Source organism: Manihot esculenta, chromosome 1 (assembly GCF_001659605.2).
Source record: "Manihot esculenta cultivar AM560-2 chromosome 1, M.esculenta_v8, whole genome shotgun sequence".
Lineage (NCBI taxonomy): Eukaryota > Viridiplantae > Streptophyta > Magnoliopsida > Malpighiales > Euphorbiaceae > Manihot > Manihot esculenta.
This window is the reverse complement of record NC_035161.2, coordinates 33,907,221-33,926,855: the sequence shown is the minus strand read 5'-3', so window position 1 is coordinate 33,926,855 and position 19,635 is coordinate 33,907,221. Positions and strand designations below refer to the sequence as shown.

At 35.2% G+C, this 19,635-nt stretch overlaps 3 protein-coding genes across 6 annotated transcripts; 1 reads left to right on the top strand and 2 right to left on the bottom strand.

The window, feature by feature from the left end:
• Positions 1-942: 942 nt before the first annotated feature.
• On the bottom strand, positions 943-5,266 carry LOC110623185 (protein ALTERED PHOSPHATE STARVATION RESPONSE 1). The gene is made up of 4 exons (XM_021768117.2): positions 3,391-5,266; positions 2,676-2,896; positions 2,196-2,419; positions 943-2,100 (listed from the first exon to the last, which is right to left on the bottom strand). Exons 1-4 carry the CDS (start codon positions 4,337-4,339, stop codon positions 1,233-1,235), a joined length of 2,262 nt encoding a protein of 753 aa, XP_021623809.1. The 5' UTR covers positions 4,340-5,266; the 3' UTR covers positions 943-1,232.
• A 1,259-nt stretch (positions 5,267-6,525) lies between these two features.
• LOC110611506 (probable protein phosphatase 2C 46) lies at positions 6,526-11,964 on the bottom strand. 4 transcript variants are annotated; one of them, XR_006351609.1, is made up of 6 exons: positions 11,440-11,964; positions 10,587-10,997; positions 9,977-10,344; positions 8,419-8,655; positions 7,383-7,703; positions 7,026-7,234 (listed from the first exon to the last, which is right to left on the bottom strand). XR_006351609.1 is itself a non-coding variant. In XM_021753019.2 (5 exons), the coding sequence occupies exons 2-5, from the start codon at positions 10,903-10,905 to the stop codon at positions 6,974-6,976; spliced, it is 1,185 nt and encodes a 394-aa protein (XP_021608711.1). In that variant the 5' UTR covers positions 10,906-11,088; positions 11,440-11,963; the 3' UTR covers positions 6,526-6,973. The 4 variants fall into 4 exon arrangements, 3 of the variants coding, with proteins under 3 accessions (XP_021608711.1, XP_021609316.1, XP_021607907.1); XM_021753019.2 differs by lacking the exon at positions 7,383-7,703 and having other exon boundaries at positions 6,526-7,234; positions 10,587-11,088; positions 11,440-11,963; XM_021753624.2 differs by lacking the exon at positions 7,383-7,703 and having other exon boundaries at positions 6,526-7,234; positions 10,587-11,011; positions 11,440-11,963.
• Positions 11,965-14,042: 2,078 nt separating this feature from the next.
• On the top strand, positions 14,043-17,528 carry LOC110610718 (aspartyl protease family protein 1). Its single transcript, XM_021751122.2, has 10 exons — positions 14,043-14,520; positions 14,616-14,751; positions 15,310-15,545; positions 15,671-15,895; positions 16,005-16,140; positions 16,226-16,299; positions 16,381-16,480; positions 16,568-16,625; positions 17,092-17,163; positions 17,250-17,528. Exons 1-10 carry the CDS (start codon positions 14,219-14,221, stop codon positions 17,471-17,473), a joined length of 1,563 nt encoding a protein of 520 aa, XP_021606814.1. The 5' UTR covers positions 14,043-14,218; the 3' UTR covers positions 17,474-17,528.
• Positions 17,529-19,635: the final 2,107 nt, after the last annotated feature.

Genomic DNA, 19,635 nt, shown 5'->3' with positions numbered 1-19,635 from the left:
TTTTTTGTGGTATCTAATTAATTGTAATTAATTTCAAAATCAAGTTATGAATTAGAAAAATTATTCAGCGTAACAGCCGTTTTCTTTACGCCTAATTATAAATTATAAAAATAATTAATAGAATAACAAGATTATGGTAATTATTTTATAGATTTCACTTTGGTGTTTTCTAGGAATTTCTGATCAATTGATTTGTAATTATAAATTATAAAACAAATTAAATGTGACACATTACCAAAATAGGATTAAATTAAAGAAAAGGAAAAAATAATTTATTTTTATAATGTCCTTAATAATTTTTTCTCATATTATATATTACTTTCATCTCATAATAATTGTCATTTTATAAAAATATTTTTGTTTTATATTATCTATCACTCTAAGAATTTAAAAATAACATTAATTATTATTTTTTATATGTATTATTCACTAGTATTTAAATCATTTAATACTAAAAAAACATTTAAAGAGAGCGAAGATCTTCATCTAGGTTTGGGGTTTTGTTTTGAAAATAACAAGAAATGAAAGGATCTTGAATCTCAATATTTGCTAATTTAAAAAAGTATGTTTTGCTAATTTAAAAAACATTTAAAGAGAGAGAAGATCTTCATCTAGGTTTGAGGCATTTTCATGTGATAAAAAGAAAATCAGAAGTTGCATGTCCCATTGAATGATTTGACAAATGTAACCCTTCTTTTCACAATTGAGATATCTTCAAAATCATTATTTCAATTATATATATATAAACTTAATTTTCCTTCTAAGTTCTAAGATATAAAAAAACGAACTTCAATATATAACCCCTTCATTTGAAAAATCATATAGAGATGGGATAGCCTCTCCTTTCAAAGTACAAGCTCAAAGTGTTTTGAGGTAAGCAGTATCAGCATTGATATTGATAAGAATAATTTGAGAGAGATCAGTGAGAAAAAGGTAAAGAAGACGTCAGTTGTACATACGTGATTATCTAAGTATATATAATTTTTGGTTTGAACTGCTCAGTCCAATTAGATATCTTCATGTCATAGACAAGAAAGACGTGTATTTTTGCAAATGGGACACAAATATCTTCCTTCAAGAGGCTGTTATAAATCTGGCATATGTCAACAAGAGCATACTATGAATGCTTTGACAGAATCTCTACACACACTATTTTAGTAACCAAGGATTAGAATCTCTACAAACACCATTTATCTTTTAGTAACCAATGATAAGAAATTCTCAAAACCTTACTATATTTTCATTTGTTCCTCTCTGGTAGGAACCTCAGAGCCCAACCCATCCATACAGGATAACTTGATGTAATTTTTATCTGCTGCCTTTGCATCTGCACTGTATGTTACAAGATCAGCATACATTTCCACAGATGCTTTAGAAAACTCGGCCAATGACTCGAAAACTGAAGAAAATCCTGTCTGAAATCCACTCAAAGCCATTTGCTGGGTCTCCTGTATGTTAGTGAGGTGCTTTTCCTTCTCTTCATCTAGCCTTTCACTGAACATATCCAATAGTTTTCTCCCTTCTGCCAAGTACTCGATGCGATCACGGATAGTGACCAGTGCTTCCTGCTCAGATATCTTGGATCCAAGGATCCTCCTCTCTGCTCTTTGGAATGCCAGAGACTTCCTGTCAAGTTCTTTGGCTAGGCCATCCACCTTCCTCTTTTGCTGCTGCTCTTTTCCTTGTTGATTCCACAGGGCATGAATATCCTTTGCAAAGCTTTTCATGGCATATGTTACAGCCTTGTCTGGCAGTTTGTCCAGCCAAGTTAGCCAACCATGACAGGTTACTAGCAATGGTGGCCCATTAATTCTACAGGGCGGGAGTGAAGACTTTCTCCTGCTGTAGAATTCAACTTCAGGAGCAATGAACTTGGACAACCAACCACGAAGAGCTTCAATGTAGGCCTTCTGTGTAGATACATATGCAGCAAAGCAGGAATGCCAATTATCAAGCTCTGCCTCAAGATGAAGAGTGGCAAGACGGTGAGAGTCATTACAGAACTTTCCATAAGCTGGACAGTTGAAGAATTTCACTTCAAGCATAATTTGGCTTTGAGATTTATGTGATTCCAACATTATCTTCCAGTTTCTCATTAGGCTGCAGAAGTAGAAGGATCAAATTCATCAAACAGCTGAATCTTAACTTCAGCGTTCTTAATCCTTGCTATAAATTTCTAACATCTTTTTTCTTACCCATGTAGCAGCTCAAGAAGTTGCGGCTGAAGCTCTTCATCCCTTAATTTATTTATTCTATCAGAAATTGACTCTACACTTCTTATTGCTACTGAGATCCTGGAATACAATTCTTTCAATTCAGTTGTAGGTTTATCCATGTAACAGAAGTCATCTCCTGTAGCACCTGGCTGCCTCAAATGGGAGCATTTTCGCTCATAAATTTTCCTGGTCTGATCTCCGGCCTGAGCACACTCATGAATATAACATTTTAATGGAGTTTGTAAGCAGTAACAAGAGATATCAAGCTATTGGCATGCCACAGCAATAAAAGAGATGGATACTGAGACAGAAACATCGAGTTTCTTGCATCAAGATCAATGAACTGATCAAGTGATGGGCTAGTTTGATGCGACATTACACATAGTATCTTTGTCATTGATTAAGATCAGACTGTTATTGAAATGATTAGCATAGAGTTCAAAACGTTGATGCATTTACCTTCAACTCCTGGTGGAGCTTCTTCTCCCAAGCATATAACCTCTCCAGAGTCAGCGAATGGCTTCCCGCATCCAATCCATAGTCATCAAATAGATCAGTCTTGAATTCTGTCCACATTGAAGAACTTATAGAACTAGATGTAAGGAGACTTTTACTGGAGGAGGACCTAGATAAAGTAGATCGGTTCCATGTAATTGATCTGATGATCTTATTTGAGCTCTCTGCATCCGAACATCAATGGTGAAAGAAAAAAAATGAGGACAATTTCTTAAAATTTACGTGAGAATTTGAAAGGGGAAAAAGAGGAGAACTGCCACTGACAGCGAGGTGAAAACAGCTAGAAAAGCCAATGAATTGAAATTTCATCCTAAAATAACAGGCTTAACTTCCATTATCACTGCCATAACAAGAAATGATAATTCCTAACAACTATACATTTTAGGACGATAATGTTTCAAGAGATGGCCTAGATTTACAATCACTCTTCATCCCAGATTAGTTGAATGATAGTTTTCTCAACAATCATTAATATAGCCTAGAATGTCACACTTCACTTCATGGAGCTATGCCTTGTTTAATTAATCAATTTTTGGAAGTTTCTAACCAAGACTACGAATAGATAATGAAGTGAAACTAATTATAAAATTCAGACCTGTGAGGATAAATTACTATTATTATTATTTTGAAAAAGAGAAGAACAAGAAGAAGAAGCCACCTTTGATCTCCTCTAGACCAGATTGCAATTGTACTCTGTTGGCCTCTAGCATCCTTGAAATATCCAACCCAGAATCGTATGCCCTGAAAAAATGGTCCTCAATATTTTTCAATGCTTCCAACAACTCCCTCCCACTTGTGGGTTCATCAATCACTCTCAGTCCAGTACTCTCCCCTTGGACTGCTACACATGCATTATCCCCATTTCTCACACCTGTAATTCCATTTTCCTCATGATCCACATCACCACTTTTCACATTCGCATCTTCATCCTCATTCATTACTTTCTCTCCATCCTCTTCCAGCTCTGGAATCCCTTCTTTCTCTCTTGCAGCCCTCAAATCCTCATCTGAGCTTAGACTGAACCCATTTAAAACCTCTGATCTCATTTGAGACATTTCATCAAACGGGTAAAAGTAATCCCACCCAAATTCCCTCTGCGGTGATGGCACTGGTGGACCATCCTCATCATAGAAGTGGCCACAAAGCCCTTCTCCTTCTTCACTTTCACTTTCATTATATTCTTCCTCGGAAACCTGCTCCTCGTGATGACCATTGTCATTATTATATTCATGGGTTTCTTGTAATTTTGTCTCTAATTTAGAAGAAACCAACTTAGAATCAGAACGCTGACATGCAACGGTTTCAAGGGTGGTTTCAGTTGGCCTCTGTTGAAGAACAATTGGGGTGGTGGGAAGGTTTTCGTTGGTGTCAACATTAGCAGAAGTAGCAGAAGGGTAAGTGATAAGAAAAGGAGAAGATGGAGAAGAATGTCTTGCCACAAACAATCTCAAAGCCAATGCTACTGCATGGAGAGACTCATTATACTTGAACTGAGCATCTGCAAATGCATACCTTCTCTCTACAGCCAACTTAAGTAGCCGTTTTCTTTCTCCACACAAGGACACAACATCGTCTTCTTCATCTTGCTTTGACAGACCACACCCCATCTCTCTACAAAGCCCTGTTCTTGGTGGAAAAAGAAGTGTGTTTTGTCTCGTCTGTGAAACAATTGCTGGTTTTTTGCTAAAATGGAGGAAGTCTGTGATAGTGATGGCAGAAAGGCAGTACTGGAAAAGTTGAAGAGAAGAGAACTATAAACATCAGCAGGCAGTAACTGATAGAAAATAATGGTGGATGATGAGAATGAAAGAGGTGATTTAGTTTGGATTTTAGCTGAGATTAAAGGGTCTCTCAGGTAAAGTTGAAAAACCAACAGCTGGGCATTGTCAGAGGAGGAGCGAGATAGAGAGGCTATTGGTCACTAAAACTCAGTGCTTGTGCAATGGGTGATTTCAGTCTCTTATAACACTATTAAAAAGAACATGACAACCCATTTATTTCACTGCCATATACATACGATTGTTTTTGAAAGATTTCATTTTTCCTCCTTTGCAATAGACTTAGCTGGCAACAAGTACAAACTGTAGAAGGTTAATGATAAGCCAGACAGTAAGTAGAAAGAATAGAGCAGAGAAAATGACCTCAAAGCTCAAAAACATGATAAAGAAAAAAGAGAAACAAAGAGACGAAGGTTTTCTTGCTTTATCTGCACTTTGACATGAAACTGACAATTAGCCAGGAGAATTTTTTTTTTTTAAATGAAGTGAATTAGTGAATTTGCTCTATTACTTGCGTGCAACGCTTCTAAAAGAAACACAATTGCAAGAAAATTTTATGTTGAAAACGTGTTTTGAGAGGGTGGAGCTAGCATCTCAGTCATTCTCATATGATGAGGCAATAATGATGACGTGAATGGCTTTAAGGTTGCTGGCTTGTCATCACTCATTGACACTCATGAACCAGAAGATCGCCTAATCACAGAGATTGAAGTGGGGTCTGGTTTTTAACATATTCTTGTCCTTTGTAAATTATATTTCTAAGAAATACATTGTCAAAAATAAATTTACTTATTATATTAAATTTATTTAAAGTTAAAAAACAAGAATGCCATAAATAAAATATGTTACTTTTAATCAGAAAAAAGCAATCTAACGATCCTGTTAAATAAATTAAAGTTACTATAATTGAATGGCTTACCTTTAAAAGTTTGTTTCCTAAAGAAAAAAATTTACTTTCTTAGCCTAAATTTAGATTAATGATAATAGTAATAAAATATTTTACTAGATTATTTATCCCAATTTAACAAGGTCTTAAGTTCATAATTGTTCTGTGTGGCAAGACTCATGCATAAAGAATTGCCCCTACCTACCCCACTCCCCATATTGAGGACCACCTTACACAGTGTAATGTGAACAAGACAAGATTTTTTCCTGAATTCACTAAAGCCTATAGCTAATGGATCTGCTACTATTTATACAATTTAATAATATAAATAATTAAATTTAAACAACTAAAGAGTTTTTTTTTTTTTTGGTCAAAATGTGTCCCTTCTACGAAGAGAATTGGAAAGTATACTGCCCATTCTATGCCTTTCCATGCTTAGGTAAGTAAAGATATAATAATTGACACAGAATATCATGGGTAAGTAATTAACATCACAAGATCCTCCACTAATGAGTGGGCATAACTTTTTATTAATAAAATTAGATTTTTCTAATTTTTTCTTTTTAAGCTTTCACTTGCCTAGTTCAATTAAATATACTTGTCCTTGAATTAATATTATATTATATTGATTGATAATCTTTAAAAGTGTAAAGTTTCATGGTTTTCAAAAGATTCTTGGAAATTATTTGTTAATCCAAACCAGTAACCAGGGAGTTGCGTACGTGGCTAGTTGAAAGACTGATAAAAGTTATACATATGTCGAGATAAAGTAACTACTAGCCAAATAAATTACTCAATTTTTAATTAATTTGTAGGCAGAGATCATGGCTCATTATGTGTTGTAACTAATTCCCACAAATATAAAATGAAATCTGCTACTGAATATTTCTGCAACCTCAAAATGGTAAAAGGGGTGAGGTGAAGCAGCCTAATTTCACTCCGGCATCAGCAAAATGTCGACATAAGCAAATTTATGAGCAGTCTTCTTTTTTTTTACTCACATTTAACCCATCAGAGGACAACTTTGAATTTAAAAAAAAAGAAAAAAAAAGAGCTCCTCCTTACTTCCAAAAGCAGAATTTGGTAGATAGGTTCCATGATATTAGTATGCCTTTAAAAATAAAAAGGATGAGAAAGAAGAGGTTTCCCAACCATTCAAGAGACCCACTTCCTAGTGTGGAAGCACAAGTACATAAACTTTGACCCCCAAGGGGCACATGTTTCATATAATTTACAAAAAGCAAAAACTCCTAAACCTCCAAGAGAGAGAGTTGCATGAATGCATCAAGAAAATTGACCTAAAGAAAACTAATCTTTAGCATCTCCTCTGCATTTCAGCTCGCTTCTTCCCCTGATTATATCCTTTCATTTCAGCTCATGAGCACAGGAATTAAAAAAATGATATAAAATACTTGTCTCGAGTTAAATTTTACATTGTACGTTAAAAAATTAATCTAAGGGTTGCACCTTCTTTTCTCTTGCTCTTTCACTCCAAGTGGCAGCTAGTACCAAGTAAATTCTAATATAGGTCCTGCACATGGTAAAGCATTATCAAATGTCAACTACATCAAGTGCTGTTAAGTTTCCATTGTTGTGCCACAAGGAGCTAGAGTTTTTGCTGGTAGGTTGACTCCACCCCCTCTCACAGATATGGAAGGCCCTTTGATTGAGCTGGCTCTGCTCACAAGATTCCAGTCAAGAAATACTACTATGACAGTGATATCATCGTGGAAATGGCGGCGGACACCGCGATCTATTTTCTTCAAATCCGAGTATCTCATTTCTCTCTTTTTAGCAGCTTCCTGCAAGGCAGTCTTCACGAGCCTCCTAGCAATTCCCTGCAGTCAGACAAGTATGAAAATCATTGGACGACAGATTTCTTCCCCATCGTTAATGATAGAGATAAAGAACGAGACATATAGAGACCAATGTTTGAAACAGAAACTCAATTTGTATATTCTGAGAATTTCAAGGATAGGGGAATACCACACAATACAAACAAGAAAATAATCTAAGGAATTCAGTATTAACTCTCCTAGCCCAGCTATAAGCCGATACCAACAAAAGATAATTTTTCTCCATTCTATTTCTCTCTGCCTGCTTTTCTCATATATCCCTTCTGCTCTGGTTGCTGGCCTCCTGGACACCTGAAGATTCTTTTCCCAATATTCCCGCATCTGTAACTACCTGTTGTCCTTTCCTCGACAACCCCATTCCTTCCAGAATTCCTTTGCTGCTGGAGCCTCTATATTTCTTTCTTGAGTACACTTATAGCTGCCTGGGCCCCTGTTGGACTGGCTGGTCCATCTGCATATTGTCCCTAACAGTTACTCATATTTTGCTTACTAAGATCCTATAATATCAGCTCTATCAAGCATCCCAATGGAGTTGTTTATATATTTACAGAACATAAAATAAGCCCGCATATTCAACGTCAATTTTGCAATTGCACAGCACTGGCAAGGCACATGGCCTACCACAGCAAGCACGTGCTATTGCGATATAATTCTCCAAACCTTAGTATCAATCCATTTGGTCAGGAATAAGAATAATAATTTTTTAAACACAGGGACTTGCAGAAATTTAAATATCTAGAAACAGATAGAAAGTAGTAGTATCCAAATAATAGAAAAATGAGAGAACTTTCTTGAAAACAAGTATATAACAAAATAAAACCGTCTATCAAAACTATAGGCAATAGATTTCTTGAACTGAAGGAGCAAAAGGATTAGTTTGACAAGCTCAGTAAACAAAAAAAGAATTGAACATAAAATCAAAAGATTGGAAGAAGCATGTACATCAATCCACATTGCAAATGGTGCTCATAGATCACTAAGTAAAGTTCCAAGAGATGCCGAAATCTCTGCTAGTAACTTGCATTTCCTATGTTGTCCATTTTCATTCACCAAACATAAAGGCAAAGTTGTTGTAGTATTGTTTACTCTGTAACCTATGAAGCCGAGTGATGTAACTACATTATATATATTAAGCAACAACTGATAGCCTGAAATAGAGTTCTTACGTTACGGGAGTGATTTTGAACTATATCAACAGCATCCTGATTGCTGAGGTGCTCCCAAAGCCCATCAGAAGCAAATATGAGAAACTGATCAAGAGGTTGTAGTTCATGCACAGAAATTGACGGATCAGAGCTTAAAATTGGCCGGTTGAAAGGTTCACGGAGGCGGAACTTCGCATACAAGGGCTCTCTGTTAAACTCAGCCTTCTTAAGATATACATCCCCAATGGATCTAGAAACCTGTGTGTAAAAGTTTATCAACATATTAAAACTCATCATACATGTGTATGCTCACGCATTTATTGATATGAAAACATATACTGCACAAACAACATGGTGATATATCTAAAGCCAATATTATGTAATAACTCCTAAATATATCAAAAAAAGAGAAGTAACAAATAATTATATCAAAATAGCAAAATTGTGTAGTAAATATGAATACATTTGTTTCAGACAACTAGTAGTTTTTCATTACAGCCCTATCAGCAGATATAGTTTGTCCATCAAAGAAAGCATCCTGGCATGATAGCTACACTTAACACTAAAATTGCATTAAACTAGTCTTCTGTAATCTCTGCATTTGTCTTCAGTATCCATTACAGAATTCAACATGCCAAATCTTCAGCATCCTTTGTAAGAATCAGATACCTTATTTCAGTCCACAAAAGGTAATTAACTTCATCCAGAAAATGACAACACTGAATATGACCTGAGACTAGTTGCTACTTTATCATGCCAATGAATGATGTTAATATCCTTTATTTTTCCAAAAAGCTTAACCACACTCCTCAATCAAACTATCCTATAATAATAACAATAAAAAAGAAACCCCCAACAACAATAGTTAAGATTAAAGGTTACCATCACAGCTTGTTTCTTCTTTTCCAAATTACTTTAAGCACTCATTACTTGGTCATATCCATATTGATTACTCTCAAGCCATCCTTTTATTAGAGATTTTTCACTTTTGCACATAGCAAATTAAATCTCCCTACTTGTTCAGAACCTCAAAGTTCAGAGGTGTATCGCTCAAATTCCTTTCCCCAGTCGTGAGGCTTAACTGTAACTGGTTTGTAAATAATTCCATCCCACTTGAAGCTCTACCAGGACAACTCTAACCAAATTAACTTCCCATAAAATAAGAAAGAGAAATGTGATTTCCATTAACTTTTAGTTAAAAAAAAAACATTATACAAATCTCCTTCAAAAATCAGAACTATTCACTATCCCAAGTACAAACATAAAGAACTAAATCACTCAAAATGCCAGCCATTGCATGTCTATCATATCATAGCTGTGATTAGGCGCCATGAACAATGAACAATGAAGAAGAGAACATCAAATCCTTAAACGCACATTGCCTTTGAGAAAAACAGACACCAACAAGGGCATTTGATGCTTTAAAGAAAAAGATCCAATACTCTTACATTGCTTCAAATTTTTTTCAGCATTTAATAAAAGTTTTCCATCTGATACTGAAAATGGCACAGATATCAAGATAAGACAAACTATAAAGGGCCAGTTATATGAAACATCTACCACAATTATCCAGGTTTACCTGTATCAGGCCCTTCACGCGCCATACATTATGCCTCAAAACCACAATCCGCGAATCATCTGGATGCATAGAATGCATCTCCTCCCTGACAGACTCTATGGCCGCATTATGTTCTGATGACAGCTGGATGGCAAGAACCTCCCCAGTTGCTTTAACAAGCCTACCAAGAACAGCACGTGAATCACCAAGGTTAGCAATGTAGAGGGTACCCCCACAAATGACACCCACCAGACAACAAGATCCAACTGCTGCAATCTGAGGCTTCACGGGCCATTGTTTAGTGACAAGAGAAAGAAATCCCTCTTCAGTCGCTTGATATGCTTTCTTAATCACATCTACAGACATACATTGATGTTCTGAGGTGAAACCTGCAAACTCCAATATTAGGAGTGATTCTCAACAATGAATCAAACCACTGAACCACGAATAACAAAGATACTAGATTACGAACAGATGGGGATTTGAAGGGGGACGGGAGTATGTGGTGGTTTTATTATTCTTTTAAGACATCAATCCAAATTCCAGATTGGCAAATGTAACTGAAAATAACAGCTATGTGGTAAAAACACATTCTCATGTGAAAAGCACCACAACGGTGTTGGTTTCTTACTCTTTAGATGCCGAAACAGATGATCACTAATGTAACGCGATGTCTCTGGCCCTCCATGGCCATCATATACTCCAATGAAGGTACCATAGGGGCCAGAGTCAAGAGTGCTCAAGAGACCGGACTCAAGCTGGCTCTGATCCTCAAGCAAATTATTGGCCTGCAAGACAGCCATAGAAAATTCACCATGCAAGTGCTTCCCAGTGTCTTTGTACCAAAGGAGCCCATCTTGCCGGCCCGCTGCATCCGAACTCGTGTGGGCATAACGTTCCGAGGACGGCCGCCAGCAGGACCTCAAAAAGTTCATCAACTTTGATAACATCCCTCATCTCACCGGGGACAGCCGCCAATTCCTCGACATCCAAAATTGGATGCAATACCACTCCTTCCAATAAACTCCACCAGTCTCCCCTCCTACACACCAATAACTGAAAGAGCTATAAAGAGAACACTTCTCTGAAGGAAGGCAGCAACAGATTCTCAAATTGAAGAGATAAGAATCGATCTACAGTTCAGTAAACAATCAAATAAACTAAGAAAAATAGATGCCTGAAAATCTAAAATCAGAAAACCATATCCATCTCCACTTAAAACAGCAAAATAAAAGTTATCCCTATGCTAACAGTGCTCCCAAGAGATTAAACAGATAAAATATACAACAGCTTGGGGTGAATGGCAAAAATAGAAAGGAGGTCAAATCTAAGTCTACATTCACACTTCAAAGTCATCAACCACACAAATGCTCATTCCAGCAGGTACAAAATTCTCGAGTTGATTAGAGCCAAACAAATAAAAAGGATTTGGAACTCAAATGTCAATCACATGAAACAGAAAGACATAATAAAGAGAAACTCACAATATAAAGTAAGGTTATCTGCACAGTTTCTGGTGAGCTACTGAATTACCGCATCTGAAAAATGATGAAAATCCAAAGGAACAAAGGAGAAATATACGTGGGTAAAGGGTTGGATCTATAGATCCACCAAATCAAAAGTGGAAGTAGATTTGAGGGGAAAATAAAGGAGGAAGAGGGGGGGGGGCTGCTTCCAATTGGCTTCTTGAATTCGCTTGCTTCAAACTCTGAAATTGTGGGTTTCGTTTTATCCTTGGTGGGTATTGGATAATACAGAAAAAAGAGAAGCAAGACTGAGAAACTGGAAGGGATTTGTGGGAATCGGTGAAATCGAAAGAACTGAAATGAAAAAACTGGGTTCTGGTCAATTTGAGCAGACAGAGTCCCGTATATAAGAACAACAAATCCACGGCTTAAAAGCCAGCAATGTAAGCCTTGGGCTCCTCTTCTACCATTATACACGCTAAATTACTCTTCATACAAAAACCAAAATCCTTTCTTCTTCTTCTTCTTCTTATTATTTTATCTTTTTAGCATAAAAAAAAAAAATCCTCCAAACAGCAATCTGATGGAAACCACTGATTTATGTGTTTTATTATTATTATTATTATAAGCTTTGAGCTGAATAAATAGACCACTAATTAATAGAAATAAAAATGTCATCAGTCAGTTTTTTTTTTTTTTTTAATTGTCATCAGACAGTTTTTGAGTCTATTTGGAAATAACGAATTTTGTCCTTTTTTAACATGAGAATGCCATTTCAAAATAAACTGCTTTTTTCTTTCTTTCTATTAATTAATATTTCAATTTTTTAAATAAATTATTTTACTTTTTAATTTAAAAAAAATTCAAAATTAAAAATTAAAAAAGTAAATTTTAAAATTTTTTAAATTTATTCAGAAAAATTTACTATCAAATTAAATTTATAAATATAAAATTTTATATACGATTATAAAATAAATAATTCATAATATTTTGAATTATGATACAATTATTTTATAATTACATTATTAGTATAACATTAAATTTTTAAATTTAAAATTGTCGTATGTTCTTCTTCTATCCTCTCAATATTAAGATTTAAGGGTGGTTTATTGCGTGGTGTCTAAGATATTACACTCCGAACAGCTGTGAAATAATTACCAATTTCACAATGAGAGAACATATTTTGCTGTTTTCAGTATGACACGTCTGAATACGCTGTCCAAATAGGTCGAATCCAGGAGAAAATTGAAAAACGTATCAATGTATAATGGAAAGCAAGTGGCAATCAGTTTATGGATTAGTCTAATAAAAATGTCATTGATTAACGCTTTCATTCTAATTGTTTTACCTCCTTATTTCGTAGATTTATATTTATTATTTTATTTTTTTAATTACATATAATGTAATTTTTATTTTAGTATTTTATACTTTCAAAATTATATTATAAGATTTTATCTATTTAATTGTGTTAAATATATTATTAAAAATATTTTTGAGATATAATTTAAAAAATTATTTTGATAAAGAGAGTGTTAATAAGAATTGTGGGTAATGAGATTAATCCAATTTTAAAGTATTTTTTATGCTAAGACTCTAATTTGTCTTATTAAGTTCTTATTTCACACTTTTATTTTATTATTTTTAGTCAAATATTTTATTTTATTAATATTGAAAGATCGCGATGAAAAAGTAAAAAAAAAATATTAGTTTAAATTTTTGTTATTTGAAAAAGAGATTAAATTATTTTTTACTGAGTATTTATCATGTTGGGAAGAACGATGTGTTTATTAGGCTGGAGAGCACTAATCTTAAAGATAGGGATATCAATAAGATCACGAGAAAAATAGTGAAAAAAATAAAGAACGAAAGAGATCAAACCACCCACCTCGAAAATTTTAGTAAAAATCATGAGAGGAGCAAAACATATCTTGGATCATATAGTCAAAATAACATGGAAGAGAGAAGGCAAAATAGTATAAGTGGCACAAGAGGAAGACCAACAAGCAAAAATTAAAAATTTAAAATTGGAAAAGGCAGAAAGAAATTTTGATAGAACTCTTATACAGCCGCATGACAATAATTAGAATTTTGAAATTTATTTCATAAATCACAAAATAATTAATAAACAAGTAAATAGATATTTAATAATTGCCGAACTTTAAATATCTAGGTATGAGACAGTCCAAACGAAAAGAATTAAGATAAAACTTAATGAAGGTTCAATATGCAACTCTAAGCCTTATATAAGTTTATGGCATGTCCACACAAGTCAGACTGAATTTGAACTTGTCCGCGAAATCCTAACTCCAAATATTCATTAGTCTCCATGAAAACACAGATTTTACCATACTCACGTTCCTATCCAAACGATATCAAGTGAATTTAAATATTATAATATATTTATTGGTCGATCATTTTGTCTTAATTGAGAGTATAAAGTAGCAGTGAAAATTATTAATTAATCTGATGTAATCTACTCGTATATTCTATATTTACTTGAACGTACCACGTGCACACTGCCACCGCATTCTCATTTTTTATCTGAGCCGTCAATCTGATTCTGGCGGTATTCTAAAACAGTCAAAAAGAGAGATTTTCAGAACCGGGCTTTTAAAGTTCCAACTTCAACTGTCACGCTAAAAAACACGAATAGTTAAACTGGCCCCACCGCCACCACCACCACCCCCTACCCTCTCCACATGCAACTGTAAAAATGTATCCAAGATCTAGGGTTTTAATGTGAATTTCTCTGCTCAATGCTTATCATATTGTTCCTTCTCACATTCCCATTCCAATTATGCTTTTTTTCTTGAAGTTTGTCTTCTTCTTGCTCCCAATTTTGTTCTTTCCTCAATGCTCTCATGGCCGCATCTTCACCTTCAAGATGCACCACCGCTTCTCTGACTCGCTCAAGAATTGGTCTCATTCCGCTTATAATCACTTCCCTTTAGGAAACTGGCCGTCTAAGGGAAGTTTCGAGTACTATGCTGAGTTAGCCCACCGTGATCAGATTCTACGAGGCCGTAAACTAGCCAATGTAGACGCACCGCTCGCTTTCTCAGATGGGAACTCCACTTTTCGAATTAGCTCTTTAGGATTGTATGTTTCTTTTAATTCTTGAATTGGATTTTCTTTATTGTTATTTGTGTTTGTTTTACATTTTTTTATTCAACTTTTTTTCACTTGGGGTGTAGTTTGCATTACACGACGGTGGAGCTGGGGACGCCGGGAGTCAAGTTTATGGTGGCGCTTGATACGGGCAGTGATCTGTTTTGGGTGCCTTGTGATTGCAGCAAATGTGCGCCTACTCAGGGCGCCGCTTATGCTTCTGTATGGGTTTCCTACCAATTTTTTCGGTCTGTGTGAATTTTGTTAATTGTGTGTATAGTATTTGTGAATATGATGCCAAGATAAGTACGGAGAAACTTCTTAATTAAGGCCTTTTATCGTGAAAACCTAGTGGGTCTTTTACTATGGGATTCTTGATTTGACATTTGGCATCCACATGTTTGCATTTTCTATCAGCAATAGTGATTAAGGCCTTCCACATTTTGTTAATTCAGCCTCGATCAGTTTTTAAACTTGTTCTCATTGGAGCAAATTTCTAAATCTGTTATTTCAGTTGCTTATTCTAGAGACAAATCCACTGAAGGAGCAAAACATAACTCTTTTAAAGAATGGCAAATGGTGAATATATATAACTCATTTAACTGACTACGCCAGAGAAATGAAATTGGGAACCTATATGCCTTTTTCTACCTTTACAGTAGAAAAACGTAATTAGATCAGAATAACAGCTAAAGATATTTTTGCTGCACCAGGTGCCTTTTGCTGCTCTGGATGCTAATTTAGCTCATCTATTTCCTGTATGTATTATATGCTCTGCAGGATTTTGAGCTTAGCATTTACAATCCAAAACAATCATCAACAAGTAAAAAGGTAACCTGTAACAACAATTTGTGTGCACATCGTAATCGCTGCCTTGGAACATTCAGCAGTTGCCCTTACATGGTCTCGTATGTCTCTGCTCAAACTTCTACTTCTGGAATTTTGGTAGAGGATGTTCTGCATTTAACAACTGAAGATAGTGATCCAGAATCTGTCAAAGCATACATCACATTTGGGTATATTATGCTTTTCCATTCAATTATTTATTTGAACATTGAGGACCTTAATTGATTACAATTTTGTTCTTTTATTATTGTGTTTTGGACCTGGCATGAGGTGAAAAGTGATATGAATTGTGCAGTTGTGGACAGGTTCAGAGTGGTTCATTTCTGAACACTGCAGCTCCAAACGGCTTATTTGGGCTTGGCATGGAGCAGATTTCTGTTCCTAGCATTTTATCTAGGCAAGGTTTAACGGCTGATTCTTTCTCCATGTGTTTTGGATCTGATGGAGTAGGAAGGATCAGTTTTGGTGACAAAGGAAGTCCTGACCAAGAGGAGAGCCCATTCAATGTAAATCCATCACAGTAAGTGGTATCTGTTATTTATTGATTGCTATTTTTATACTTCTTTGTTTTTTCTTTTATAAAAGTTTTAGCTAGTTGTTTTAGATCTTATCCCTCGTATGTTTTGCAGCCCAACCTATAATATTACTGTGACTCAAATTCGAGTAGGGACTACCTTAGTGGATGTAGATTTCACTGCTCTTTTTGATTCTGGGACATCCTTTACATACTTAGTTGACCCAACCTATGCAACAGTTTCTGAGAATGTAAGCATTTGAAATGTGGAAATTCAATTTTCACTTGATCTCTATGAGCATCAGTGTATGAAAGAAGTTTTATGTTCTTTTACAGTTTCATTCACAGGCAAAAGACAGGCTACGACCACCCGATCCCAGGATCCCCTTTGAATATTGTTATGATATGAGGTTAGACAATAAAGGCTTATCTGTGTTTAACCCCACACTTTTCCCTCTATAACTTTGTCTTTTCTCATTGAATCTGGGTAGTCCTGATGCAAATGCCAGTCTGATACCTAGCCTGAGGTTAACCATGAAAGGAGGAGGCCATTTTGCTGTTTCTGATCCAGTAATTGTCATATCCACTCAGGTGATATTTTGTAGATATCTTTTCAGCATTACCTGTGTTGTTTATGTGACACAGATAGTAAACATTTTTCACTCTATTTACTTGCAGAGTGAACTTGTATATTGCCTGGCTGTTGTCAAGAGTGCGGAACTCAATATAATTGGACGTGAGTGTTATATCTTCGAATTGGTTTATGAGTAAGAATGGATACATGCTAAATAGTATCAATAGAAATGAATTGCAAATGTTGGAGTATCAATCTTATGAAGTTATTATACTTGCAACAACCTGGACTTTTAACAGGTTTAAATTGAATTTCTTTATTGCCTAGTATTCCGGAATCAAATAAAATGATGATAGGCCAATGAATGATCAATTCTCCTCTTTTGCCTTTAGTTTTCTCTTTTAATGAATCCATTATCTGTGCACTGGGGTACTTCACTCTCTGAAAAATAAGAAACCAATACCTTTTCTGGTGTAACACTAGCTTAGGCTCTGACCCAAGTAGCATGGGGCACGTGGAATCCTGCGTTTGCTCAATCAATACATAGCTTGTTTCGGCAAAAAAAAAAAAAAAAAGAAACCAATATCTTCCTTCAGTGCACGTACTTAAGGTCTTGATCTTTTTGCAGAAAACTTTATGACTGGCTACCGTGTTGTATTTGATCGGGAAAAGCTTGTCTTGGGATGGAAAAAGACCAATTGTAGGTTTTGTTTCATATATTTACCCTCAGTGCTTTTGCTAGATGGTTTTAATAAGTAACCAAGCTTGTTGGCTCTATTTTTACAGGTTATGACATCGAGGATTATAACATGTTCCCAATGGAACCACATGCTTCCAGAGTGCCTCCTGCTGTTGCAGCTGGACTAGCCAACTATTCTATTCCACAATCAACAAAAGAGGCCAGGAATGGCTCTCACAGTCACAGTTCAGTTGCATCACCATTTCATTGTAGCAATTCTTATTTTGTAATTAGCTTCATATTCTTCTTTACATTATACAATTTATTGTAGGCTATTCTATTGTGATTCATTTATCAGGGCAGTTGCATGGGCATCTTTTAGGCCAGTTCCATATAGCTAGAAATATAACCTCCTTCTGTCCTAGTTATACCAGAATTTTATAACTTCTTTCTTACTTTCCTCGCGAGATCATAGGTAAAGCCAAAAATTGATACCAAATATGATCATAGTGCCCATTCAGTTAACATCATTTTGTAACTTCTCGTTTACATCAGTTTAAGCCCTTTGTCCTTGACATGATCACATCTTCCGGTGGTCTTTTAACTTGATTGTCGTATCCACTAGCATTGACCAGTGAGCTTGGATTAATTCCTACCCCCTCTTCATTAGGGTGAGTTATTTCTCAGTGGCCCTATTTCTGAAAATCAACAGGTTCCTCCGTTAAAAAAATGCCATCAGTGGAGCATAAGAGGATCTTATTACCTTTACATTGGCTCTCTCTCATAGCCACTGAACCCACTGACTTATCAGCCTCTTTCAAATTCGTTCGTCCCTTGCATTGCCCTGCCAATCTAAGTGATCAAGTTTGATTTCTCCAATTTCTCGTCACTGTTTCAATTTCTGTTCAGCTTACACTATGTTTGGGAGGAAGTTTTGCAAAGGAAGATAAGGTTTTCTAGGGTAAACATACAAGTCAGTAAACCATCATTTGCCATATAACTTCATTTGAAACCATCTAATTCAGTAAACCATCATATGCCATACACTCCTCCCAAACAAGATAAAAGTATTAAGGATGATCTTAGCTCCTCTTCTTCCAGTGGCTTCAATTCTAAACGCAGGTCCTCCTACTGTTCTCTTCCCATTTTCTTCTTCCCTTATTGTGACCATTGCCGGTAACCACAGTCTCCTCCCAATAGTCTTAGGATCCGTTTGGTTTAGCCGTTAGATTTGATTGTTGATAGCATATAGTTGATATAATTGATTATTACATTAAAGAAATATATGTAACAATATTAATTTATTATACAATATATATAATAATTAAAAATAAAATTTTAAAGTATAATTATTTTTTTGAACATATATAATATTTATTGTATAATAATAAATAAATATTGAAGTAAAAATTTTAATTTTATTAAATTATAATTAATAAATTCAAAAGAGTAATATGATCAAAATAAAAAATAAATTAAAATAATTACCGGCTAATAAAAAATAACTCTTATTAGAGCTCGTCTACGTGGCCACGAAGAGACGTGAGGAGAGCAGATTTTGTTTGTTGAGTATGTGATTAAGGAGATGTGCAATTGCAGATTGGGGTAGAGAATAGTGGAAGATGAGCTGGGAAGTAGTCGACGGAGGACTTGGGTTTGGGCGTGAAATAGTGAGATGAAATGCTCCGATCCAACGAGTGAAGCCTACAAATGTAGTATTGTCGCTTAGCTTTTTGTTGATGGCTCTAAGTGGTACGTGAATGGAGAGGGACTTTGGCACTGCATATGGGCATCCTTTTGGATCTTTCTCTTCAAATCAAGCTACCGGTTCTTCAAATCAAGCTACCCGTTACCCAAAATAGCATCCAGGAAAGAGAGAGTAATTCAAATACGTTCATAATTTTAAGAAGGACTTTAATCTTAAAATTTATTGTTTATAGTTTTAAGAATGACTCTAATATCTTAAACTTTATTGTATTTAGATGATATACATGCGAATATAGAGCTTTATTGGTGCTACATATATTTTGATAATATGATACTTGAAAATGTCAGAATATAATAATTGTAATAAAAAGATGGAATTGTCAAGAAAACCTTTTCACTTTTGTATTCAGCCATAAAATTTTAGTACCAAACATCCGATTTTGTAGATTCATGCACCCGAAGGAAGAGCAAGCACATAGTTGTCGGATTAGCTAAAAATTAGTTAATCATGTCTCCCTATTTTTTAAAAAAAGGCCCACAAGCGTTACAATAAAATTTGGCATCCACTATAACTAATCATAAAAGCTGTGACTTAAAACACAAGCTTTGACTATAATAACTTAAAATCGATTGCTAATCCCTACCCACCTGCCAATCTTCCTGTATCTGTTTTAGGCCCCCATTTTGTTGATGTGTTATTTTCACCTAGTTTATCATGCAGATATGCTAAAATTAGTTAAGCTGTGAAAAGGGTTTTAATCTTACGCCCAGTTGATTGCAGAAAGT